The following is a 21,339-nucleotide window of genomic DNA, read 5'->3' as shown; positions in this document are numbered from 1 at the left end:
TATTGACTGTTTAAGCTGGGTCTGTAACATCAGTAGTATTGACTATTATCCACCTTGTTGCCAGGCTACTCTGTACAGCAATCCCAGGAAAGAATTTAGACAAAGCACTTTGATAAACGACAGACCCTTTGGCTTTGGGTCCTCCATTGTACATCAGACTTGTAACTGACTGGGTGTTTGATTTGAGGAATTGGAAGAAGATGAACAGATCTGAGAGAAGTGGACATCAGGCCATACAGTATATTCAGTTGAGAAGATTAAGAACCTTTGAAATGGTGGAGAGACTTGCCACAGAACCCAAGCTTCAACGAAAGGCACATATAGAAGCATGTAGCACTGAAGGCAGTAGGATTGCTGGTATAAAGATAAATAGTTGTGGTATATAGTATGTGGCAAAGAATTTAGCTAGTATTTTTGGTGCCATACAGAGGGAGTCCTGTTTCATTATCTTAGTAGTATCAGAAAGGGAAGGACTGGCAGAGACTCTCGTTAGGGAACCAAGAGCTAATTATGTGAAAGAACTTGGATGCGTGACTTAGTGTTACTGTGAATACTCAGGACCGTCTGGGGTCAAAGCCACTCACAACTAGGTTTTTACTTCTAGGCTGTGTATGGCCATTTCCACAATGTGCTTGTGGAAAATGAGTCTCAGTAAGAATCTTGATTTATCTACTCATTTTGAAAACATTAGAATTACTGGCTGTTCATGAATCATTTTTCCTAAAGTGAAGGGTCTCTTTATAATTCAGAGTAGCCCCTAGTTTGTCAGTTGTGCAGTGGATTTTTGCCTATCCTGTCTGAAGTAGAATATACATGATTTCATGATTAGAAAAAAAATAAATTATAAAAAATATAAGTTTTATTTAAAAATATGTTATAAAAAATATAAATTTGTTTTAATTTTTTATCCAGATATATTTGTATATGCTTATTTCCTGTTTTAGAATAACATGCCTTATGATTTTTAAAAAATTTAACAATTTTTATCCTTTCTTCCTCATTTTTATCTTTATTTCAGATCAATAAATGGACTGGGAAAAATTTTAGAAACACAAAGATCAAGGTACTTTTAAAAGCCGTTATGAATATTTACAAATAATTTTAGTTAATAATAATTATTAAGTAATTGATAAATATACTTGATTCTACTATAAGAAAAATACATGTGCATTCTTAAAAAATGGGGCCCCCAAAATGTTTTAAATGTTCTTTATAAATTAGTTTGGTTGGGCAGCCCAGATGGCTCAGCCGTTTAGTGCCGCCTTCAGTCTAGAGCCTGATCCTGGAGACCTGGGATTGAGTTCCACGTCAGACTCCCTGCATGGAGCCTACTTCTCCCTCTGCCTCTCTCTCTCTCTTTCTCTCTCTCTCATTAAATAAATCTTAAAAAAAAATTCCAATCTTAAATAAATAAATAAATAAATAAGTTTGGTTTATTTGGTCAATAAATAAACCAAATAAACTTTTGCTTCTTCTTGTAGCTAAGACTACAGAGCCATGGTAAGACTGGGTAACTGTGCTTTTGTTTCATTAGGAAGACAACCTAGGACTTTTCATCCACTCAAAAAAGTAACTAGTATAGAAATCTCTAAAAGTATATTATTAGGAATCTTATCTTAGCTTGAAGTACTTAAATGGCTTTCTAATATTTAAAAAAAATATTAGTTTTTTCTATAGTTGCAAAAATCTGTTATATAAAAATAGATGCAATCTTTAAGTTCCTAACACATCCTTTTTTACATTTTGATTTCCATTTCCTGTAGGTTCTTCTGTCTTTTTATTCTGTTCATACAGATGTGCATTACTTTGCAAAATAGACATATTCTTGAAACATCTGTGAAGTGTATTTCTGTGAATTCTGTTTTCCAATGAATGCTATTATGATTTCAGAAACTTTCTTAAGGGGATTTGTCGTTAAGCTCATTTTTTAATAAGAATGATTCAGCAGCTGATAGACCCAGCAACATGCAGTCGCATCTCTGAGGCTCACAGCTGGCAGTCTAGTGCCAACCCAGTCCTTAATTCAGAGATTCTTTCCTTGGAAGTGCAGCAGAGGTCTTAGCCGAGAGGCTTGTCTGCTATGGCAGAGATTAGAGGTGCTGACAGACTACCCTAAGTGTTAGGCAGTAACAGTGGCAGCTGCTTGTGTGCATGTGAACAGCTGGGGAATTAATTTGGTATGCATTCTCAGAAGCCACTCATCTGCTGGCAGAGGTAGCAGAAGAATGCCCTTAGTGTAAGTCTTCTACAAGCATACACCAAATGTGCTCCCTGCATTTCAGATTCCAATTGTAGAAAATCTCTAACTCATACCAGAGCCATTCCTCATCAGTTATTGGTCTTTTTCTATCGCATTTTACCATTTTCTTTCTCCTTAAACTTTCTCTTCATTACAAAGGGACACATAGACAACCACATAAAGCTGAAATTGCTTTTTAAAAACCATATGCCTGGGATCCCTGGGTGGCTCAGCAGTTTAGCGCCTGCCTTCGGCCCAGGGTGTGATCCTAGAGTCCGAGGGTCGAGTCCCACGTAGGGCTCACTGAATGGAGCCCGTTTCTCCCTCCTCCTGTGTCTCTGCCTCTGTGTGTGTGTGTGTGTCTTTCATGAATAAATAAATAAAAATCTTAAAAAAAAAACAACAACCAACCAAATGCCTAAATGGCTGTGGTTCTGTTGTTATAGCATTTATTTGGTTCATATTTATAGACAGATCAATTTTTATAGGTCCCTGGATTTAACTTCCTTAATTTTTCTTTCTCTTGGTTTTCATTTTAGACCTTTATATCCTGCTAAAGGTTTTATCTTGAAGAGATTGTTGTGTAACAATTTTGATGTTTATATGACATTCCTAACGTTTGCTCTATTATAGAACAGTAAACATGAAGTGATTAAATTTAGTTACTTCAAATGGATGAATGAGCACATAAATAAAATCTCCTTTTTTCTTCTGTATCTTCTTCTTTTTTTTTTTTTTTTAAAGATTGTATTTAGGGCAGCCCGGGTTTGAATTTATTTATTCATGAGAGACCCAGAGAGAGAGAGGCAGAGACACAGGCAGAGGGAGAAGCAGGCTCCATGCAGGGAGCCCGACACGGGATTCCATCCCGGGTCTCCAGGATCAGGCCCTGGACCAAAGGCAAGCGCTAAACCGCTGAGCCACCCACGGATCCTCTCTTCTTTATCTTCAGTGTCTTGTGTTTGCCATTGTATCTGAGAATCTAGGAACTTTCTGAAATAGTACTTCCTTGCTGTGAGGACTGAAGTTGAATTAAGATCTTTTTCAGTGAAGAGCAGACCTCAATGGTAGAATTCTTACCCTGGTCATGAATCTTACATTAATTATTTCCCTCAGTTCCTTGAGGCAGAGCAACTTGAGCTTCCCAGTTTAGAAACTAGAGATCTTGTTTTTAACAATAATGGTTGAGGTCAATGACGGAAGTTTTGTTTTACTGTGTTTGGTTTTTTGTTTTTAAAATTTTAATGCCTCAAGCATTTTGTGGTTGACAAACACTGATAGTGAAACTGACAATAATAAGACTGCTGTAAGCATATGTAGAAAAGGCTTGCCTTGAATATTTAAGTTGAGGAATAAGAGTCTTATTGGTAAGACTTAAGTTGACTTTGAAGCAAATGGAAGTTCTAATGGACCACATAGACTTAAGAAGGGGAAGTGGAAGATCAGAAGAAGGGGCATTCTTTTTTTTTTAACATTTATTTATTTATTCTTGAGAGACAGAGGCGGAGACTCAGGTAGAGGGAGAAGCAGGCTCCTTGCAAGGAGCCCGCCGGATGTGGGACTGGATCCCGGATCCTGGGATCATGTGCTGAGCCGAAGCCAGACACTTAACCGCTGAGCCACCCAGGGGTCCCAAGAAGGGCCATTCTTACCTCTTCCTGACTCTTTTTTAATCTTAGATATTTCAGAGGACTGAACAGAGGAAAACCAAAATCCAGTTGTTCAGTAATATTAATTCAACAAACTACTACTGGCTTTCTCTTAGTTGTTAGGTATTTCTTGGCTTGTTGAGGGTTTAAGCAATGGGTAAAGCAAAAACTGCCTTTGGAGTAGGTGATGAGTCATTTGGGGGAGACGAAGTAAACAAGCTCAATGTATTAAATATAATTAATATAACATCAGTATTAATTGTGTAGGGTCCTATAAGAACCGGGAGATAAAGCAACAACTACCCAGGTCTTCTTGAAGATTCAGGACATTTTGAGAAGGTGATTATTGACCTGAGTCTTGAAGAATGAATAGGATTTTCCCAATGAATAAGAATAGTAAAAAAAAAAAAAAAAAAAGTAGTGATGCTTTTGAGGCATAAGGAAGATTTTGTATTCCAGGGACCTGTGAGTATTTTAGAACGACTATAGCACATGGTATGTGGCAGAGAGAAAAAGACTGAAGAGATGGAGAACTTTCCACAAAAGATCTTGAACGCCATAATATATACTTTGGATTTTTTTTTTTTTTCCTGTGGGCAACAAGGAGTTTAGTGAAAGATTTTAATAGCAGAATGAGTCCTGGAGAAGGATTGAATATGATGCAATTCTCTACCTAAAGCAGGAGCAGCTTCCAGGTGAGGTAGTGATAGCAAGGATTTGGTAAAAGGTGGTTAGTTGAGTTTTGTAGATAGTGAATTTGAGGTGCCACTGGGGAAGGTCTTCAGAAATCTGGTTCTGGAGTTCAGGATTTAGCTATTGGATGGGTATGACAATTTGTAAATCTGGGATTGACTGGTGGCCCCTGTTTAGGAGACTCATTGAACTTTGGAAAACTAATCTCAGAGTAGCAGCTGACCTCCCCTCCGCACCACATAAAAACTGATGGTAATCATCTTTTCGTTTTTATTTTTTTGTATTACTGCTCTGGAAATATCTGATATTTTTATCTCTAATGAAGGAAATTAAATATATTTCATGCCATAGGAATTAGTTTTTAATTAGATGAATGAAGGAATTTACTTTTCATGGTACTAGATTTTGGGCAGGTCCATGTTAACTCTAATCTGGAACTTTAGGCTTTTCCTGTTTTCCTCTCCATTTCAATCTGGTGAGATACAGTGAGAGACTGGTATTATTTTATTCTCTGTATGTGCTTGCTTCGGCAGCACATATAGTCTCTGTAAATTTTTTTTTTTGCCCCTCCCCTCCAACGCTGCTCTAGCACTCCCCCGTGGTCCTCGCAGTGGAGAGCCCCAGTCTGGTCCAGGTGGGAGCAGAGCTCCCCCAGCCCTATTCCAGCCCTTTCCCATGTGTACAGAAAAGAGAGGCATGGACCCTGGCACCCCTAGCATCCCAGCTCTGCCACAGGAGCAAGGGCAGCGGCTACTTTGAGGCAGCTTCAGTGGAGGCTTATTCTCTAAATTTTAACAGGTACAGATCTAGTGTTGATCCTTTGTGTTTTGGAAATATCAAAAGATTCTGAGTATCAAGCAGAATTATTTCTAAACTTGAGACATAGATTCTTAAGAACACTGTCAGAGTGAAACTGTTTATTTAAGAAATGTGTGTTTCAAAACTGACTTTCAGTATTCATACAGTTGGCCTGAATTTCGATATCCAGATGATTGGCAGGTGTACATTTTAAACTAGCTATTTCCTAAGGTAAAGGTGATAAACTTGGGGGAGAAGTTCATTCATTTGCATGTATCAGTATAAACATTTACTCAACTGTCAGGGTGTAAATGGAAATATGTTTAATGTTAAGGCTTTGATCTCTTACGTAAGTTGGTATTTAAAAATGTCTTCATGGAACATTTACTTCTTTGATGATTTTCCTGATTCTTTTCATCTAGAATGTCCTGAATTTGAACTGTTGTTATAGTTTATTAACATAGAACTTTGGAATGTTACTCTTTTAGTAAGATGGGAATATGTCTGCCTCATGCCAGGATAAGTACTCCTGATCAAACAGTATTGTTGCCGCAGGCATGAATATATGGCAGACTGCTGAGAATCAGCAAAACAGGCAGAGCTGGTCACTCCTAAGTTACAGGAGGTGGTTTGGCTTACATGTTGGCATATTTTTAAAAATCTTGAATTTGATTAAGTTTTCTTTTCCTTGTGACAGAAAATGGCAAATTCTCGGAGTCTAATTGGGAGATTCATACTGCTCTCACTTTCTTGAAATATTCCATCGTTGTAAATTTTGATTATAAAGGCTAAGGATCACTGTCCTCTGCTGTTTTACAGGCTCATGTAAAAATTGGAACTTACTAGTCTTTGTACTTAAATCAAAAGTAAAGCTCTGTCTGTGATAGGATATTCTCCTCTGATTTGAATCATTCTTTCCTAATAAAGCCATAATTACCTCTAAGTAATTCCAATGGAAATAATATTTATTCAGATAGAGAACTAACTGGGATGTTGCAGTCTCTGCAACTCTGGCCTGAAGGAAATAAACCACATTCTTAGGATGTAGATTAGAGTCAGAGTGAACATTTATACATTAGTTCCCTGACTCCTCATATTCTTAAAATATTACCTGTTATATCATGGAAGGGGGAGGTGAAGTAAAAGAAATACAGACATTACCAAGGTAAGGTGGTACTGTATTGCCACACTAGTTCAATTTGCTTCACTTCCTCCATTTCATCTTTTGAGTAATAAGCTGCTGCTTTGCAAAATTCCATTTCTATAACTGATTTTTTTTTGGGGGGGCGTAAAAATGTATTTGAAATCAAGCTTATAAATTTAGAGGATTGAAAATAGAATTTAAAGTAAAAATATAAATATAAATAGCTTATTGAAGTGATGATCAAGTAATTTTCTGCCTTGACTTTATACTGTTCACTGTTTTTTTTAATTTTATGAAGAAATTCTATTACAAAGTTTGACAAAAAGCTTTTTGTTCCTTGCTTGTCATTTTTATGTGTTTCCCAATATGATATATTGATTAAACTTTAGGTCTACATTTTTGGCAAAAGTCTTAGATTTTTTTCCTTGATTAGTTGAATATTTTTCACAGAATTTCCCATTGTTAACACTGGATTTCTTCCTTTTAGAGTTGATCTCTCTAATGTATTAGATCTTCATGCCTTTGACAGCCTTTCTGGAATAAGGTATGTTTTCTGTATTTTGCTCACTTTTATTGTAATGTACTTTTTATTCCATAGTTATAGAAGTTACAAGAATGGTTTATACAGTTACACATTTTATTTAAATGTCTTATCATTCCTGTAGATCATTCCTAATGATTATGTTCTTGAAACTTTTATTAATTGGATGTTTAGAAATCATAATACTTTTTCCTATAGAAATCGTAGTGTAAATGGTAGTTAATGTTAAGGATTAATTAATATGTCTACACCAACCACTGTGTGTAATACTTTATAAGAAAATGCATGAAATACATAAAATTTTTTAGCTTGAGGTATTCCTACAGACTTCTTCTTTCTCCTAAGTGATGTATCACTTTCCTGTTTCTTTCCCTGGAGGAAATCTTTTTGATAAGGGAGAGGAATGTGTTTCTTCCCTGGACATCAGTATCTTTTTGTTGTTGTTGTTGTTGTTGTTTTTAATAATCATCTTATTTTTAAGTGTACAACTCAGTAGTGTAAAGTATATTCACATTGTTGTGCAATAGTTCTACAGAACTTCTCATCTTGCCGAAGTGAACTCTGTTGAATGACAGCTCTCCATGTTCAGCACCTGGCAACCACCAATCTATTATCTGGTTTTTTTTCTTTTTTTTTAAAGATTTTACTTATTTATTCATGAGAGACACAGAGAGAGAGAGAGAGAGAGAGGCAGAGACATAGGCAGAGGGAGAACCAGGCCCCATGCAGGGAGCCTGACGTGGAACTCAATCCCAGGCCTCCAGGATCAGGCCCTGGGCTGAAGGTGGCGCTAAACCGCTGAGCCACCCGGGCTGCCCTCTATTATCTGTTTTTAAGAATTTGACTACTTTAGGGGTGTCTGGGTGGCTCAGTCAGTTAAGCAGCTGCCTTCAACTCAGGTCATGATCTCAGGGTTCTGGGATCAAACCCTGTGTTGGGCTCCCCTTTCAGCAGGGAGTCTGCTTCTCCTTCTCCCTCTGCTCCTCCCCACCACTTGTGTTCTCTCTTGCTCTCTTTGTCAAATAAATAATTTTTTTAAAAAAAAGAATCTAGATTCCTTATACCAGTGAAAGTTATGGCATTTGTTATATTGTAACTGGCTTATTTCACTTAATCCTCAAGGTTCATGTTGGAGCATGTGACAGGATTTCTTTCCTTTAATGCTAAATAATATCCCATTGAAAAAAAATCTAAATAAATAAGAAAGAAAGAAAGAAAGAAAGAAAGAAAGAAAGAAAGAAAGAAAGAAAATCCCATTGTATGTATGTACCACATTTTCTTTATCCATCCATCCATTGGTGAACATTTGGGTTGCTTCCACCTCTTGGCTGTTGCTGTGACGTGGGTGTGCAAATGTCTCTTTGAGATTTCTGCTTTCATGTATTTTTAATATTTGAGGCATGCCATACTATTATTCACAACAGCTGCACCATTTGAACTTGCCACCAGCAGCGTACGGGGTTCCAGTTTCTCCAAGGCCTGGCCAACACTCGGTATTTCCAGTTGGTTTTGGTAGTAGCCGTCCTCCTGAGTGTGAGGTGGCAGCTCATTGTGGTTATGCTTTGCATTTTTCTAATGGTTAGAGATCAGGAGCATCTTTTCATATGCTTAGTGGCCATTTGTAGATCATCATCTTTGGAGAAATGTCTATGCAAATACTGCATCCATTTTTTAATCAGGTGGTTTGTTGTTTTGGGATGAGCTGGAGGAGTTTTATATATATATATATTCTAGGTATTACACCTTACCAGATATGTGATTTGGAAATATTTTCTCCCATTTCTTCTGAAGTAGTTGACTCACAAAAGCCTCACGTGAGAGTACCCTCCCTGTGCCCAGAGGAAAGGAACATCCTTATCTCTAAAGACTAAAGTACTCACAGAGGAATCTGAAAATACTGGTCTCTCTGAATATCCCCCAGTTTAACACTTGTTTCATATTCTGCCCCCTTGCATCTTTCCTCAGCCTTCCACTCTTCATCAAATGTAGCATAAAAACACTCAGGTTTAACCATTTATTTGGTTTTTCATTTCTTTATGAAGGCTTCTTTGTGACATAAAATTTACATTAATAGGGGTATCTGACTGCCTCAGTCGGTTAAGTGTCTGACTCTTGTTTTGGTTCAGATCATGACCTCAGGGTCCTGGGATTCAGCCCTGTGTTGGGCTCCATGCTGGGCACTCAGCCGAGAGTCCACTTGGGATTCTCTCTCCCTCTCCCTTTGCTCCTCTCCCCTGCACGTTCTCTCTTTCTCTCTCTAAAATAATATATTTTTTAAAAAACTTAATAAACTTGTACACTTTTCTCCTGTTTTATTTATTTATTTATTCATTCATTCATTTATGAATGAATGAATGATAGTCACAGAGAGAGAGAGAGAGAGAGAGGCAGAGACACAGGCAGAGGGAGAAGCAGGCTCCATGCACCGGGAGCCCAACATGGGATTCGATCCCAGGTCTCCAGGATCGCGCCCTGGGCCAAAGGCAGGTGCCAAACCGCTGCACCACCCAGGGATCCCCACTTTTCTCCTGTTAATCATTCTGATTTTCACACCCAGCCAGGCATCTAAGAGGGTTGAAGAAAACTTTCCTTCCTTGCACAAGTTGTTGGCAGTTATTTTTAACAACATTAAATATTGAACATGAGAGAGTGTGTGATTTTTCAAACATTTTCTAAGATAATCTCATCCCACACTTGCTTAAAAACAGTGATAATGCATTGGTGACACTTAAAGAAGTATCTACTTATGTGATGCCCTCTCTGGCTCAGGCCTGTGCATAACTTTTCATTGTGCTCAGTTGCTAAAATGGAGAATCCTTTCCTGAGCAACCAGCTGGGAAGGATTTAATTTGACACTTTCTCTACTAAGACCCCCTCCAGTGAGGCTCATTTCCCTCCAGCAGTTCCTACAATCCTCTTCTCTTTTCTAAACTCCCTGTTACTAATTTACCCCTCACTGTTCTGCAAAGCAAAACATCTGCAAGGTTTTAAGTCCTTTTCCTCCTCTCAGCCTTTACCACCATCAGTGTCCAAATGTGTGCTAAAGTTGTTAAGGGTATAACTTGTGCCGTATTGATCTTCTTGTTCTTTTTCATATCAAAACAGTACATTTTTAAGATTCTTTTTGTTTTCTCTCACTGGCACCTGACCCGAAACTTATATTTGTGGATACTACTTATTTCCTAATAAGTAGATATGTTTAAGGGAAAACATTGATAAAGGAAAAAATACACTCTTCTAACTTTCTTTAGGTACTAGCATTATTTTCGCATTAGGAAGCATGGGGCATGTTGAGGAAATTTGTATGTGTATTTTTCTAGACCAGTAATAGATCTGTTGGAATTGAAAAGAAACGTGCTGACATATTTAACCACACAAAATCATGTTGCTGAAGATTAGTTTTTTCTGTATTGTGTGTATATTATGCATGTGAACTTATGTACATTTTTATTGAAGTGTAACATACAATGTTTTATTTTCAGATGTACAACATAGTGAATTGAGAATTCTGTATCTTACTGAGTGCTCACTTCCGTAAATGTGGTCACCATACAATGTTACTACACTATTATTGACTATATTCTCTGCTTTTCATCTTTGATTTATTTATTTTGTAACTGGAAGTTTGTACATCTTAGTCCCCTTCACTTCTCCCATGCCCCATCCACCTCCCCTCTGGCAACCACCAATATTCTTGCGTGTTTGTTAAATGTGTACACATCATCAGGAAAAATCTTTAAACAATCTGCTAGTTTTTTGCTATTAGAATACGTAAACAGTATGTAAAATTGGAACTGTATAATTGAGTTGTGGAAACTCTCTTCTTTTATGTAGCTCTGTATTCTAAGTAACGTAGAAGGTTAAATCGGAAGTATATTGATCTCTGAATTTATAATCAGTTGTTTTTAGTTTGCAGAAAAAACTTCAGCATGTGCCAACAACACAGCCTCACCTTGATCAGGTAAAAAACATCTTTAAAGAATTTTAAGCATTTAAAAAAATAAATTGGTTCTTTTAGCATTGTTTTATTTGAAACTTGCTAAAAAAATATTTTTGAACTGTGTTGCAAATTTTTAGAATTTGAGTGCTTTTGAGGTAATCTCATTTAGCTTCTTAAAGTCTAACAGGAATTCATCAAACCAGAGTTTTTTAGAATCTTAAGAAATCATGCTTGCTAGCTTCTCCATTCAACAAGTCATTCAGCAGAGTTGATCAGTTCTTGTGGTGAGAAATCACCGCTTAAAAGCAGCCTGGGAGTTCTATATGCAGCCTATTTTTAACTATGTTGAACTAACAGATTAAGGGAAAGTCTGGTAAAAGCATCTACTGCTTAAATAAAAATTGACTTTGAGTTTCACCTGCAGCTAGCACTGAAAACCTGACTCCCTCAGGTGCCCTTCATTTAGGAGCTCTCAAACTGTACTCCCTGAGGTAATATTGAAGCTACTAGGAACAAACAAAAAAAAAAAACATGTTTTCACTGTACTCGTCTTTCTTTTAAGCAAGTCATAGATGGTGGAGGTTTCAGGTAACTTCTTCCATTTAAACATGGTGAGAGCAAGGAGGCCTGTGAGTGAGTGGTGTCTGGTCTTCCCTCCTCTGTAAACCATCACTCAGTCTTTGAAGGATTACTTTTTATGATGGGGCCACTTTTTTGTTTGTCTTCATTCTGGCTCGTATTTATAAGGACCTAAACTACCGTGTTTGTGCCACTCTTCCTCTCAGAAACTTAATAAAATATTCATCTTTGGAATTCTTAAAATGAGTGAATGAGAGAAATACAATTCTCTGGTGGTAGAATTTTTGGGAAAAACCAACAGTTTACTCAGCAGTAGTCCTAAAGATGAACCAGAAACGTATTCTTACTGACTTTCCAGGTGAGGGACATCACACTAGGAGTCATAGGTGTAAAAGATGAGGAATGTAGAAGTCTGTTTCAAGAATCTTTATAATTGCTAGTGTCCATACCTGTGGTATCCTGCACATACCCTGTCATGTCATTGATAATGCCTTGTAGTTTGGGTTGAATTGCTTTTTTCCTTGTAGTAATCTGTGTACTCCTTAAGTGTGGATTCCTCAGTGCTTAGCACAGGGCATGGTGTGTGGTGCTGCTCAGTGAAAATTTGTTCTAAGAATGAAAAGCTGTGATTCTCAAATGGGGAACATCAGAGTCACTTGTGGATCTTTAAAAAAAGATATATATTGGATGCTCTCAGTAGTCCCCACCTGTCATATATGCTGGAGTGGGGCCTGGGTATGTGCAAATTAAAATGTATGTACATTTTTAACATTTTATTACAGAAATTTCCAAAGATATACAAAAGTATAGAGAATAGCAAAAGGAACCTAGTTGCAGTGGCTGTCAGCTTTTTGCTGATTTTATTTCCTCTGCTCCACATTTCTTCTGGTGGAGTACTTTTTAAACAGAAAATTTCAAATATACATAAAAGTAGAATAGTATAATAAAAGTGCAAGTGCCCTTGCTCTTGCTGGAGTTTATTAAACCCCAGACAGTGTGTTATTTCACCAGTATATAGGGCATGTCTTTTTTTTTTTTTTTTTAAGACTCTGCAGGAGATTCCGATGCACTCTCCTGCTTTAGATCAATAAGAAAGGGCGGAATATAATACTGCAGACAAAGGACTGTGGGTTTCAGGGGAATGATGGTCTTCTTTGGTTTAGTGAGTCTGAGACTTTATGAAAGATAGTTGGTTTTATTTATTTATTTTTAACGTACAGTAAAGCTTACAAGTTTTTAGCATACAAGTCAGTGTGTCTTTACATATATTTGTGCCTGTGTATCAGTCCATCTGCACGCATGAACACCTATGTCTGTAATTCCCTCTTAGATGGAGATACAGATTTCCACAATTGTTAAGGGAGTTCTCTTGTGTCTCTTTCCAATTAGCAGCACTCTTTGCAAAGATGCAACTGCTATTCTGAGTAAAACATCAAAACATAGCCTTAGACCAGGAGGTTTTTGTTTGGAAGAAAGGAAAGAGAAATCCAAATTTTTGAAATTGGAAAAGTGAGAATGCTCTACAAGAGGACCCTTGTGTAGAAATCTTGGTGGATGTTTAGTATTTGAATCCTAAGCTCAGGTGTTGGTCTTTGATGTGCTGATGTGCGTGGGGCAAGCAGAATTCATGCTGTGCTGTCCCACAGTGTCAGGTAAGCCGGATTGGAGCTGACATCAGGAGACCAAGCAGGAGGATGCCCTGTGACAAGAGCCTGCACTGTGTGGGTCACAGGGGGAATAGAAATGGGATAAATCAAGGGCTGATTCACAGGTAGACTTGCCTGAATAGCCTTACTGACTGATGCTGGGGCAGAAAGATGGGAGAAGTGCTGGGAAACAAGCCTGCTTGGCTGGAGAGGCCGAGGCCTAGAGAAACCTGGAAGGCACATTGATTTGGAGAAGGATACCAGACTTTCAGCTTCATACTTGGTAGCAGAGTATCACAGTAGAAATGAACCATGTAGAGTTTCACATTTGGGGTTGAACATGTTACTTCCAGAGAAAGAAAATAGGCAGAAGTTGTTGCATGTTAGATATTGTTTGCCAAAGAGTAGGACACCAAGGGAAATATCCTGGGAGATTAGAAAAAAAAAAAAACAAGAAAACTAAAAGTTTGGAGTTATTCCTAAATTTTATTTTAGGGGTAGTACCTTATTTTATTTTCTGACTGATTGCTTTGGTATTTTGCTTCTTCCTGTGTCTGGGGAAAGGAGAGTTAATTTTAGATTCAAAACAACTGGGAAAAATTCTGATATGGGTAATACCTAAGATATAGTAGGTATGTTATTAAAGTTTTATTCCTGAATCCTCTGTAATGCAGCTCTCTAGCTTTCATGGACTCCTTGTTCCTTCCTATAAGGAGGACCCAGGGTTGGAGGGTGAGAAGGTGAAAAAACTCAAATGGCAGTCTGTGCATAGTTTATTAAATTAGGAATTATGAGTTGTGACCCTCATCCTCTGCACTGGGAGTTTGCAGATTTCATCTTTAAGGTTTGTCTACGGTGTGAAGAGTGTATTGGTGCAGAAAAACATCTAGTTCTAAAATGTGTATCTCACTCCTTGAGCCCCCTGATGCATTGTCATGATTTTTAAAACCCATTTAATCTCATACTGGAGTTAATTGTACCCCTTAGAAATATTGTCATATCTCTAACCTGCCAAAAGCAATGACATTCCCAGTAAGAATTCTTTAAGCTAGGATAAAGCAGTATTGAGTTCCATGTTGAGACCATTCCAATATTAAAACCCAAGTTATCCAACTGAATAAAATACATTTTAAGCAGTTTTTTTAAGGTTTTATTTATTTATTCATGAGAGACACAGAGAGAGAGGCACAGACACAGGCAGAGGGAGAAGCAGGCCCCATGCAGGGAGCCTGACGTGGGACTCTATCCCAGGTCCCAGGATCACCACCCAGGCCAAAGGTGTCGCTAAACCACTAAGCCACCTAGGTTGCCCATTTTAAGCAGTTTGAAAGGTTGAATTGCTATGGTCTTTTGAAAATGACAAATTATGGGTGTTTTACTATATATTTTGATATGTTATATAATTGCTATACATTTTGATATGGACTTTTAGGTATTTGTAGTGACTGCTTTAAGAGGGAAAGAAAACTATTTAAATGCATACTATTAAACTTATAAAACAAATAGTTTAAAAGCAGAGTGTGTTTATTTAGCTTTAAAAATAAGTGCTTTAAAAAAATTATGGCGGGCAGCCCCGTGGCTTAGTGGTTTAGTGCCGCCTTCAGCCCAGGGCGTGATCCTGGAGACCCGGGATTGAGTCCCACGTCGGGCTCCCTGCATGGAGCCTGCTTCTCCCTCTGCCTATGTCTCTGCCTGCCTATGTCTCTGTCTCTCTCTCTCTCTCTCTCTCTCTCTTTGTGTGTCTCTAATAAATAAATAAAATCTTTAAAAAAAAGATTATGGCAAACACATGTGACCTACCCTCTTGATAATTTTTTTTTTAAAGATTTTATTTATTCATGAGACACACACACAGCGAGAGAGAGGAGGCAGAGACACAGGCAGAGGGAGAAGCAGGCTCCATGCAGGGAGCCCAACATGGAACTCAATCCCAAGTCTCCAGGATCAGGCCCTGGGCTGAAGGCGGTGTTAAACCGCTGAGCCACCTGGGCTGCCCGGATCCCTGCTCTTGATAAATGTTTAAATACGGTATCATTAGCTGATACTCTCTGCATAGTCTTGTACAGCAGATCTCTAGGACTTTTTCATCTTGCATGACTGAAACTGTGTTCATTGGACAGCAGCTCCCCATTTCCCTCACCACCTAACCCTGGCAACCACCCTTCTACTTTTTACTTCTGTAAGTTTGACCATATAGATACCTCGCTTAAGTGGAATCATGCAGTATTTGTCCTTCTATGACTGGCTTACATCACTTAGCATGGTGTCCTCAAGGCTCATCCATGTTTGTGGCACATGGGCAGAATTTCCTTTTCTTTAAGATGAATAATGGTTCATTAATATGCCACATGTTAGTACCAAACTATTATACTACATTGTCTTTATCCGTCTGTTAGTGTTATATTGTTTCCATCTCTTGGCTATGGTGACAAAATAAGTACTTTTAAAAAGCTGACATTTTAAAGTCGATTTTAGTTGGATTTCATGTCTCACAAGAAAGTGCTTTCTGCTTTTCCTGTTGCTAGCAACAGTGGAGACTAAATGTCAGTATATTTTGTCCTTAGATTGGTCTTTAGTACTGACCTTTTCCAGTCCTATATGTTTGGATAAAAAACAACTTGGTCTTTTCCTATTTTCTGCTTTAAGCCTGTCTGCTGGGGCACCTGAGTGACTCAGTAGTTGAGGATCAGGGCACGATCCCAGGGTCCTGGGATCGAGTCCTGCATCAGGCTCCCTGCAGGGAGCCTGCTTCTCCCTCTGCCTATGTCTGCCTCTCTCTGTGTGTCTCTCATGAATAAATAAATGAAATCTTAAAAAAAAAAAAAAAAGCCTTGTGTTTTTCTGTTCGTGTTAATATATGAAGTTTTAGGAAATTATTGAAAGCCGTGCTTTACTATGTTTCTCCTTCCTGTTCTAAAGCTTGGCTTGAGCATCTTCTCCTAAAGGGGGGGGGGGTTGTGTTATCATCATTTTATGTTTAGCCCTTGTGTATTTTTATCATTAAGTTGAAATTTTGGTTACAGGAACAAATGGAGCTTTGGATTTTAGTTATGTGACCAGCTACAGGAAATTTTGAGCTTCTGGTTCCTTAGAGTGGACAGTGAGATATTTATCAGGAGCAGGAGGAAAAATAGATCTCAGCGTTAACATTCTAAATGATGTCAACCTTCTCAAACCAAAGTTGACATTCTACTCTTATTCTCATCTCCAGATACTCTTTTTCCCTTTGGCACATGCTCGGTCAGAGATAAGCTGAATTTTTCCTTTGTATTTTTTCCAGAGAACAGAATTATACTTTTGTTTTTGAGTTTTACTCCCAGCTCTAAGTAGTTTAATTTTTCTGAGCCTTATTCCCCCCCAATTTATAAAAAGAAAGTAATTCTCTTTATTCCACAGGATTGTTGTCACAGAGTAAATGAAAAGATGAAGTGACCCAGACAATAGTATCTGGCTTGGTAGATAGTCAAGTACACTGTAGATACTACCTTCCCACTTAGTGCTGAGAGTCCTGGAAGGAATGAATTAAACCATGAATATCCTTTCATAAAAGTTTCTCTGTTTAAATATGAACCCACTGATCACCTCTGCAGAATACTAAAAATGGAATTACTGCCACTAGAACTCAGCGAGATAGTGAAAAAGATAGACCCACTATAGTTGTTAGGCAGCATACATGTTCATGAATGTATTCCTTACTTTTGTCTTAAAATGTACCAACATTGCTATAAAATATATCAACATTACTATTTTAAAAAAATCATGATTGATTATCTCTTGATTTCTAGAGCATTATTACGGTGACATTTGAAGTACCAGGAAATGCAAAGGAAGAAAGTCTGAATGTATTTATTCAGGTGAATGCACTATTTAACTGATAATGATTTGCCACCTGTTGTGTTACATGGTGGTTGCTGGCAGCAATGGTTAGTCTTACTAAAATATGTCACTTGATGCAGAATCTTCTGTGGGAGAAGAATGTAAGAAACAAGGATGATGACTGCATGGAGGTCATACGGCTAAAGGTACAGTGTTCAGTCTCTACCTTTATACTTTTGGACAAAGGCCCTTTCCTTTCTTGACTGTTAAACTGTATTTAAACACAAGCACTGGTTTTAGAACAAATAACTTTTGTTTGTTTTCATTTTTTCTTCTTTCCATTGCTGAAAAGAAGCTTTGAAAATCACTGCATAAAGCGTGGTTTATTTGCATAGCTTCATTTAGTGTTGCAGCTAAAACAACCTGTGTGCTTTGAAACATCACCTCCTGTTTTCTCCTCCCAAGTGTTCTGAGCAGCTATCTGGCTGATGAGCTTGACTCGCTGGAACTCCTCTCCTTGGCATGTAGCATGGTCAGTTAGAGAAAACTGAATGAACATCTTTGTTGTTGTTGTTAGGGAACAGTGGGGAGAGAGTGGGAAGGAGACAGAATTTTAAGCAGGTTCTGTCCCCAGTGTGAGCCCCATGTGGGGCTCAGTCTCACGACCCTGAGATCATGACCTGAGCTGAAATCAAGAGTCAGACAGTTAACCAACTGAGCCACCCAGGCGCCCTTTGAATATTTTTTCATTTAATTTTCCAAGAGAGCTTCATTAACAGAGAAATAACATCAGAAATCTTGCTGCAGCTAAATCTGTGTTGCTTGGTGCATTTAGCAGACACTAAACAGTTATCATACTATAAACAGAGTTAGAAAAGACTGGAATTCTTGCTCTGTGTTTGGAAACCCATTCGTGTTACTTGGTGTTTGGGTATTTATGTCACGGAAAGTTTTTTTCAGGGGGCAATGGTTCTAGTTGTGTGCTTAACCGATCAGTAGTCATTTGTCTACTCTCGTTTCTCGAAGTATGCATGAAGTTTTTATTCTTACTATTTGTTGTTATTACTATTAGTAACGGGATTTTCCAGTTAGCAGCTAACTCACGGGGGTCATAGAATGACAAAGAGACTGTTGAGAAGCCATCCAGGTTTAGATTTCTTTACTTCCTGTGCTGGCTCTGCCTGGGATCCTGTTCAGAGCGACGTGGGTGACACTCAGTCTGTTCACAGGTCATTCCCACCCAGAGGAACTAAGTGTGATCCTGCTGCTGCTTTAATGACTGGAGCACCATCCACATCCCATGATCCTAAACTGAGAGATTGTATTTCATTCTGTAACTGCTTTTATCTCCTGCTATTGAATGGGGTACTCAGTACAAAAGCAGCCCTTTGGGCATTTATATGAATGCTACCACGAAGTCCTCCACACAGAGTTCAATGGTTCCTCCTGCACCATCCCAGCGTGACAGTTTGTCTGCAGTCGTCTGTCCTTGGTTCTTCCCTTGGCCTTCCTCTATCACAACAACACTGGGAGATCTGGGGCAACACAGCCTTCACCTTTATAGACTTCCTTCTTTTCTGGCTACAAAATGTTAGTGTGATAATGATAAACATGTTTAAAATGTTCACTCAGGTAATAGCTAACACTTCCAAGTCTTTATACAAGTAATAGAAAATTGATGTTTAGATCATTCTTTCTGAGGAGTTATTACATATTCAGATTTTAAAAGCAGAAATCAAATCATACTGTACACTCTAATACAATGCTGTATGTCAATTTTATCAGTAAAACTAGAAAAAAAAAGAAAACAGAAGTGGGCAAAGGAAAACAGGAAGAACATATACCTAAAATACATGGTTATGTGGCAGGAGTGACTATGAGTCATTTGTCTCTTACTGTTTTTGCAATGTCTATATTAATTTTATTTTATTTTATTTATTTATTTATTTATTCAGGACAGACACAGAGGGAGAGAGGCAGAGACACAGGCAGTGGAAGAAGCAGGCTCCATGCAGGGAGCCCGATGCGGGACTCAATCCCGGGACTCTAGGATCACACCCTGGGCTGAAGGCAGGCACCAAACCTCTGAGCCACCCAGGGATTCCCTCTATATTAATTTTATAACAAATATGATAAACATTATTTTAGAGAAATTTTCTCCTCTGAGGGACCAGTTTATATGAAATAATTCATTTCTCATTTTGGCACATCAATTAAAAAAATGAAACTTTATCCAGATTGTTTCCTTTCCTTTATACCGTCATTCCCTGCACTGCTCATTGCAACCCAGTCAAAATTATCACCCGAGTCCTTTAATACCTCAAATTTTCCCACTAAAACTGTGAAACAAGGATAAAATCCTTAGAAAAATCAATAAATCAATAGAATTAGATTCATATTTGGGCAGCCCTGGTGGCTTAGCAGTTTAGCGCTGCTTTCAGCCCAGGGCGTGATCCTGGAGACCTGGGATCGAGTCCCACGTGGGGCTCCCTATAAGGAGCCTGCTTCTCCCTCTGCCTGTGTCTCTGCCTCTCTCTCTCTCTTTCTCTCTCTGTATGTGTCTCTCATGAATAAATAAATAAAATCTTTTTTAAAAAAAGGAATTAAATGCATATTTTATCATTTGGTTGTTTCAGTTTTTTATTGTAATGCTGAAAGGACAGCCTAACATATTAATTTTATCATTAGAAAAAAGGATTTTTGCACTTTTTTTTTTTTTAACAATATTGGAGGTTTTAGGTGCACCTGGGTGGCTCAGTTTGTTAAGCGGCTGCCTCCAGTTCAGGTCATCATCTCAGGGTCCTGGGATGGAGCCCTGCATTGGGCTCCCTGCTTGGTGGGGAGTCTGCTTCTCCCCCTCCCTCTGCTGCTCCCCCTGCTCATGCTCTTTCTCTTGCTCTCTCTCATTGTCTCAGATAAATCAATAAAAAATAAAAGTTGGAAGCTTTAAGAAACTGTTTCTATAATGCACAAATAACTGGATTCAAGTAATTTTAACAGCATCTTCATGGGTTTGTCTTTAAAATGGAATAGGAATAATCCATAACACTGATGCTCAGTTTCTGCTTTAAATTTGAACTGAGGCTGATTGATCCCTCTCCTGTGAGCAGGGGCTGGTGTCGATCAAAGACAAAGCAAAGCAGGTGATTGTCCAGGGTGTCCACGAGCTCTATGATCTGGAGGAGACTCCACTGAGCTGGAAAGATGACACTGAGAGAACAAATCGATTGGTTCTTATTGGTAAGTGACAGTTAAATTTCTAAAGCGAAGTAAAACGTATATTTGAAAGTGATATAATATGGTACTTAACCAGTATTAACCAATCTCAACCCCTTTGTCAACCTAACTAAGCCTGTGGTGAATGTATTTGTCTTCATGATGTGATAATACTCATTAGAACTTGTTAGAGGTTTTGTTCTTCAAATTTAGGAAAGTAATTAAAATGCCAATTTGGTTCTAGGGACTTACCTAGAAGTAGGAAGTTAAGGGAAGGAATCACTAATTATTTAGCTTGTGTAAATTTCTGAAGATTATCAAGCCGTTAATGATTTGGAATTGATAGGCAAACTGTCATCTTTAATAAGCATAATATAATCACACCATGTTTATTCTGTTTGCAGGCAGGAATTTAGATAAGGAGATCCTAAGACAACTGTTTGTAGCTACTGTGACTGAAGCAGAGAAGCGGTGGACAACACATTTCAAAGAAGATCAAGTTTGCCTATAACATTAGAAGCATCACAGAAATTAGGTGATAAATCAGGAGTAAGTTTCCTACTGAGTGTATTTCAAGCATTTCTTCTATGTATTTCTTCTGCTGTGGATTCCATTGTACTTTAAAATAGTGTTTATTTTATGGAACACATAAGATGTAAGTACTTCAAACATTTGACATTCATACAATAAAATTAATGTCCTCTGAATTGCTTTTTGGTTTTTTTTTTTGTTGTTTGTTTGTTTGTTTGAGAGTATGTGGGAGGTGTGCATGTGGGGGAAGGAGAGAATCCTAAACAGGCTCCATGCTTCACACAGAGCCTGACCTAGGGCTTGATCCCACAACCCTGAGATCATGACCTGAGCCAGAATCAAGAGACAGACACTCAACCCACTGAGCCACCCCAGACACCCAGAGTTTTGTTGTTTTTGTTTTTGTTTAATAGATATTTCACAAAAATATTTGTCAGAATTACTTTGGGACTTCCATATGCTAAACTTTTCACCCATGGAAGTTATTTATAATCTTTTTTTTTTTTTAAGATTTTTATTTATTCATGGGAGACACAGAAAGAGAGAG

General features: G+C 38.1%; 1 protein-coding gene across 3 annotated transcripts in view; it reads left to right on the top strand.

The window, feature by feature from the left end:
- The window catches only part of LOC129500181 (putative COBW domain-containing protein 7), a 57,302-nt gene extending 36,334 nt beyond the window's left edge, over positions 1-20,968 (top strand). For all 3 annotated transcript variants that reach the window (XM_055310334.1, XM_055310335.1, XM_055310336.1), the window contains 7 exons: positions 1,019-1,063; positions 7,011-7,067; positions 10,974-11,025; positions 17,015-17,083; positions 17,186-17,251; positions 20,156-20,285; positions 20,666-20,968. In XM_055310334.1, coding sequence (XP_055166309.1) covers positions 1,019-1,063; positions 7,011-7,067; positions 10,974-11,025; positions 17,015-17,083; positions 17,186-17,251; positions 20,156-20,285; positions 20,666-20,772 — 526 coding nt within the window. In that variant the 3' untranslated portion in view covers positions 20,773-20,968. The remainder of the gene's footprint in view (positions 1-1,018; positions 1,064-7,010; positions 7,068-10,973; positions 11,026-17,014; positions 17,084-17,185; positions 17,252-20,155; positions 20,286-20,665) is intronic.
- The last annotated feature ends 371 nt before the right edge of the window (positions 20,969-21,339 follow it).

The sequence above is a fragment of the Nyctereutes procyonoides genome, unplaced genomic scaffold (assembly GCF_905146905.1).
Source record: "Nyctereutes procyonoides isolate TBG_1078 unplaced genomic scaffold, NYPRO_anot_genome, whole genome shotgun sequence".
In the NCBI taxonomy this organism is placed as follows: Eukaryota; Metazoa; Chordata; class Mammalia; order Carnivora; family Canidae; genus Nyctereutes; species Nyctereutes procyonoides.
The sequence above is the reverse complement of the archived record's forward strand: the minus strand, read 5'-3'. Positions and strand labels throughout refer to the sequence as shown.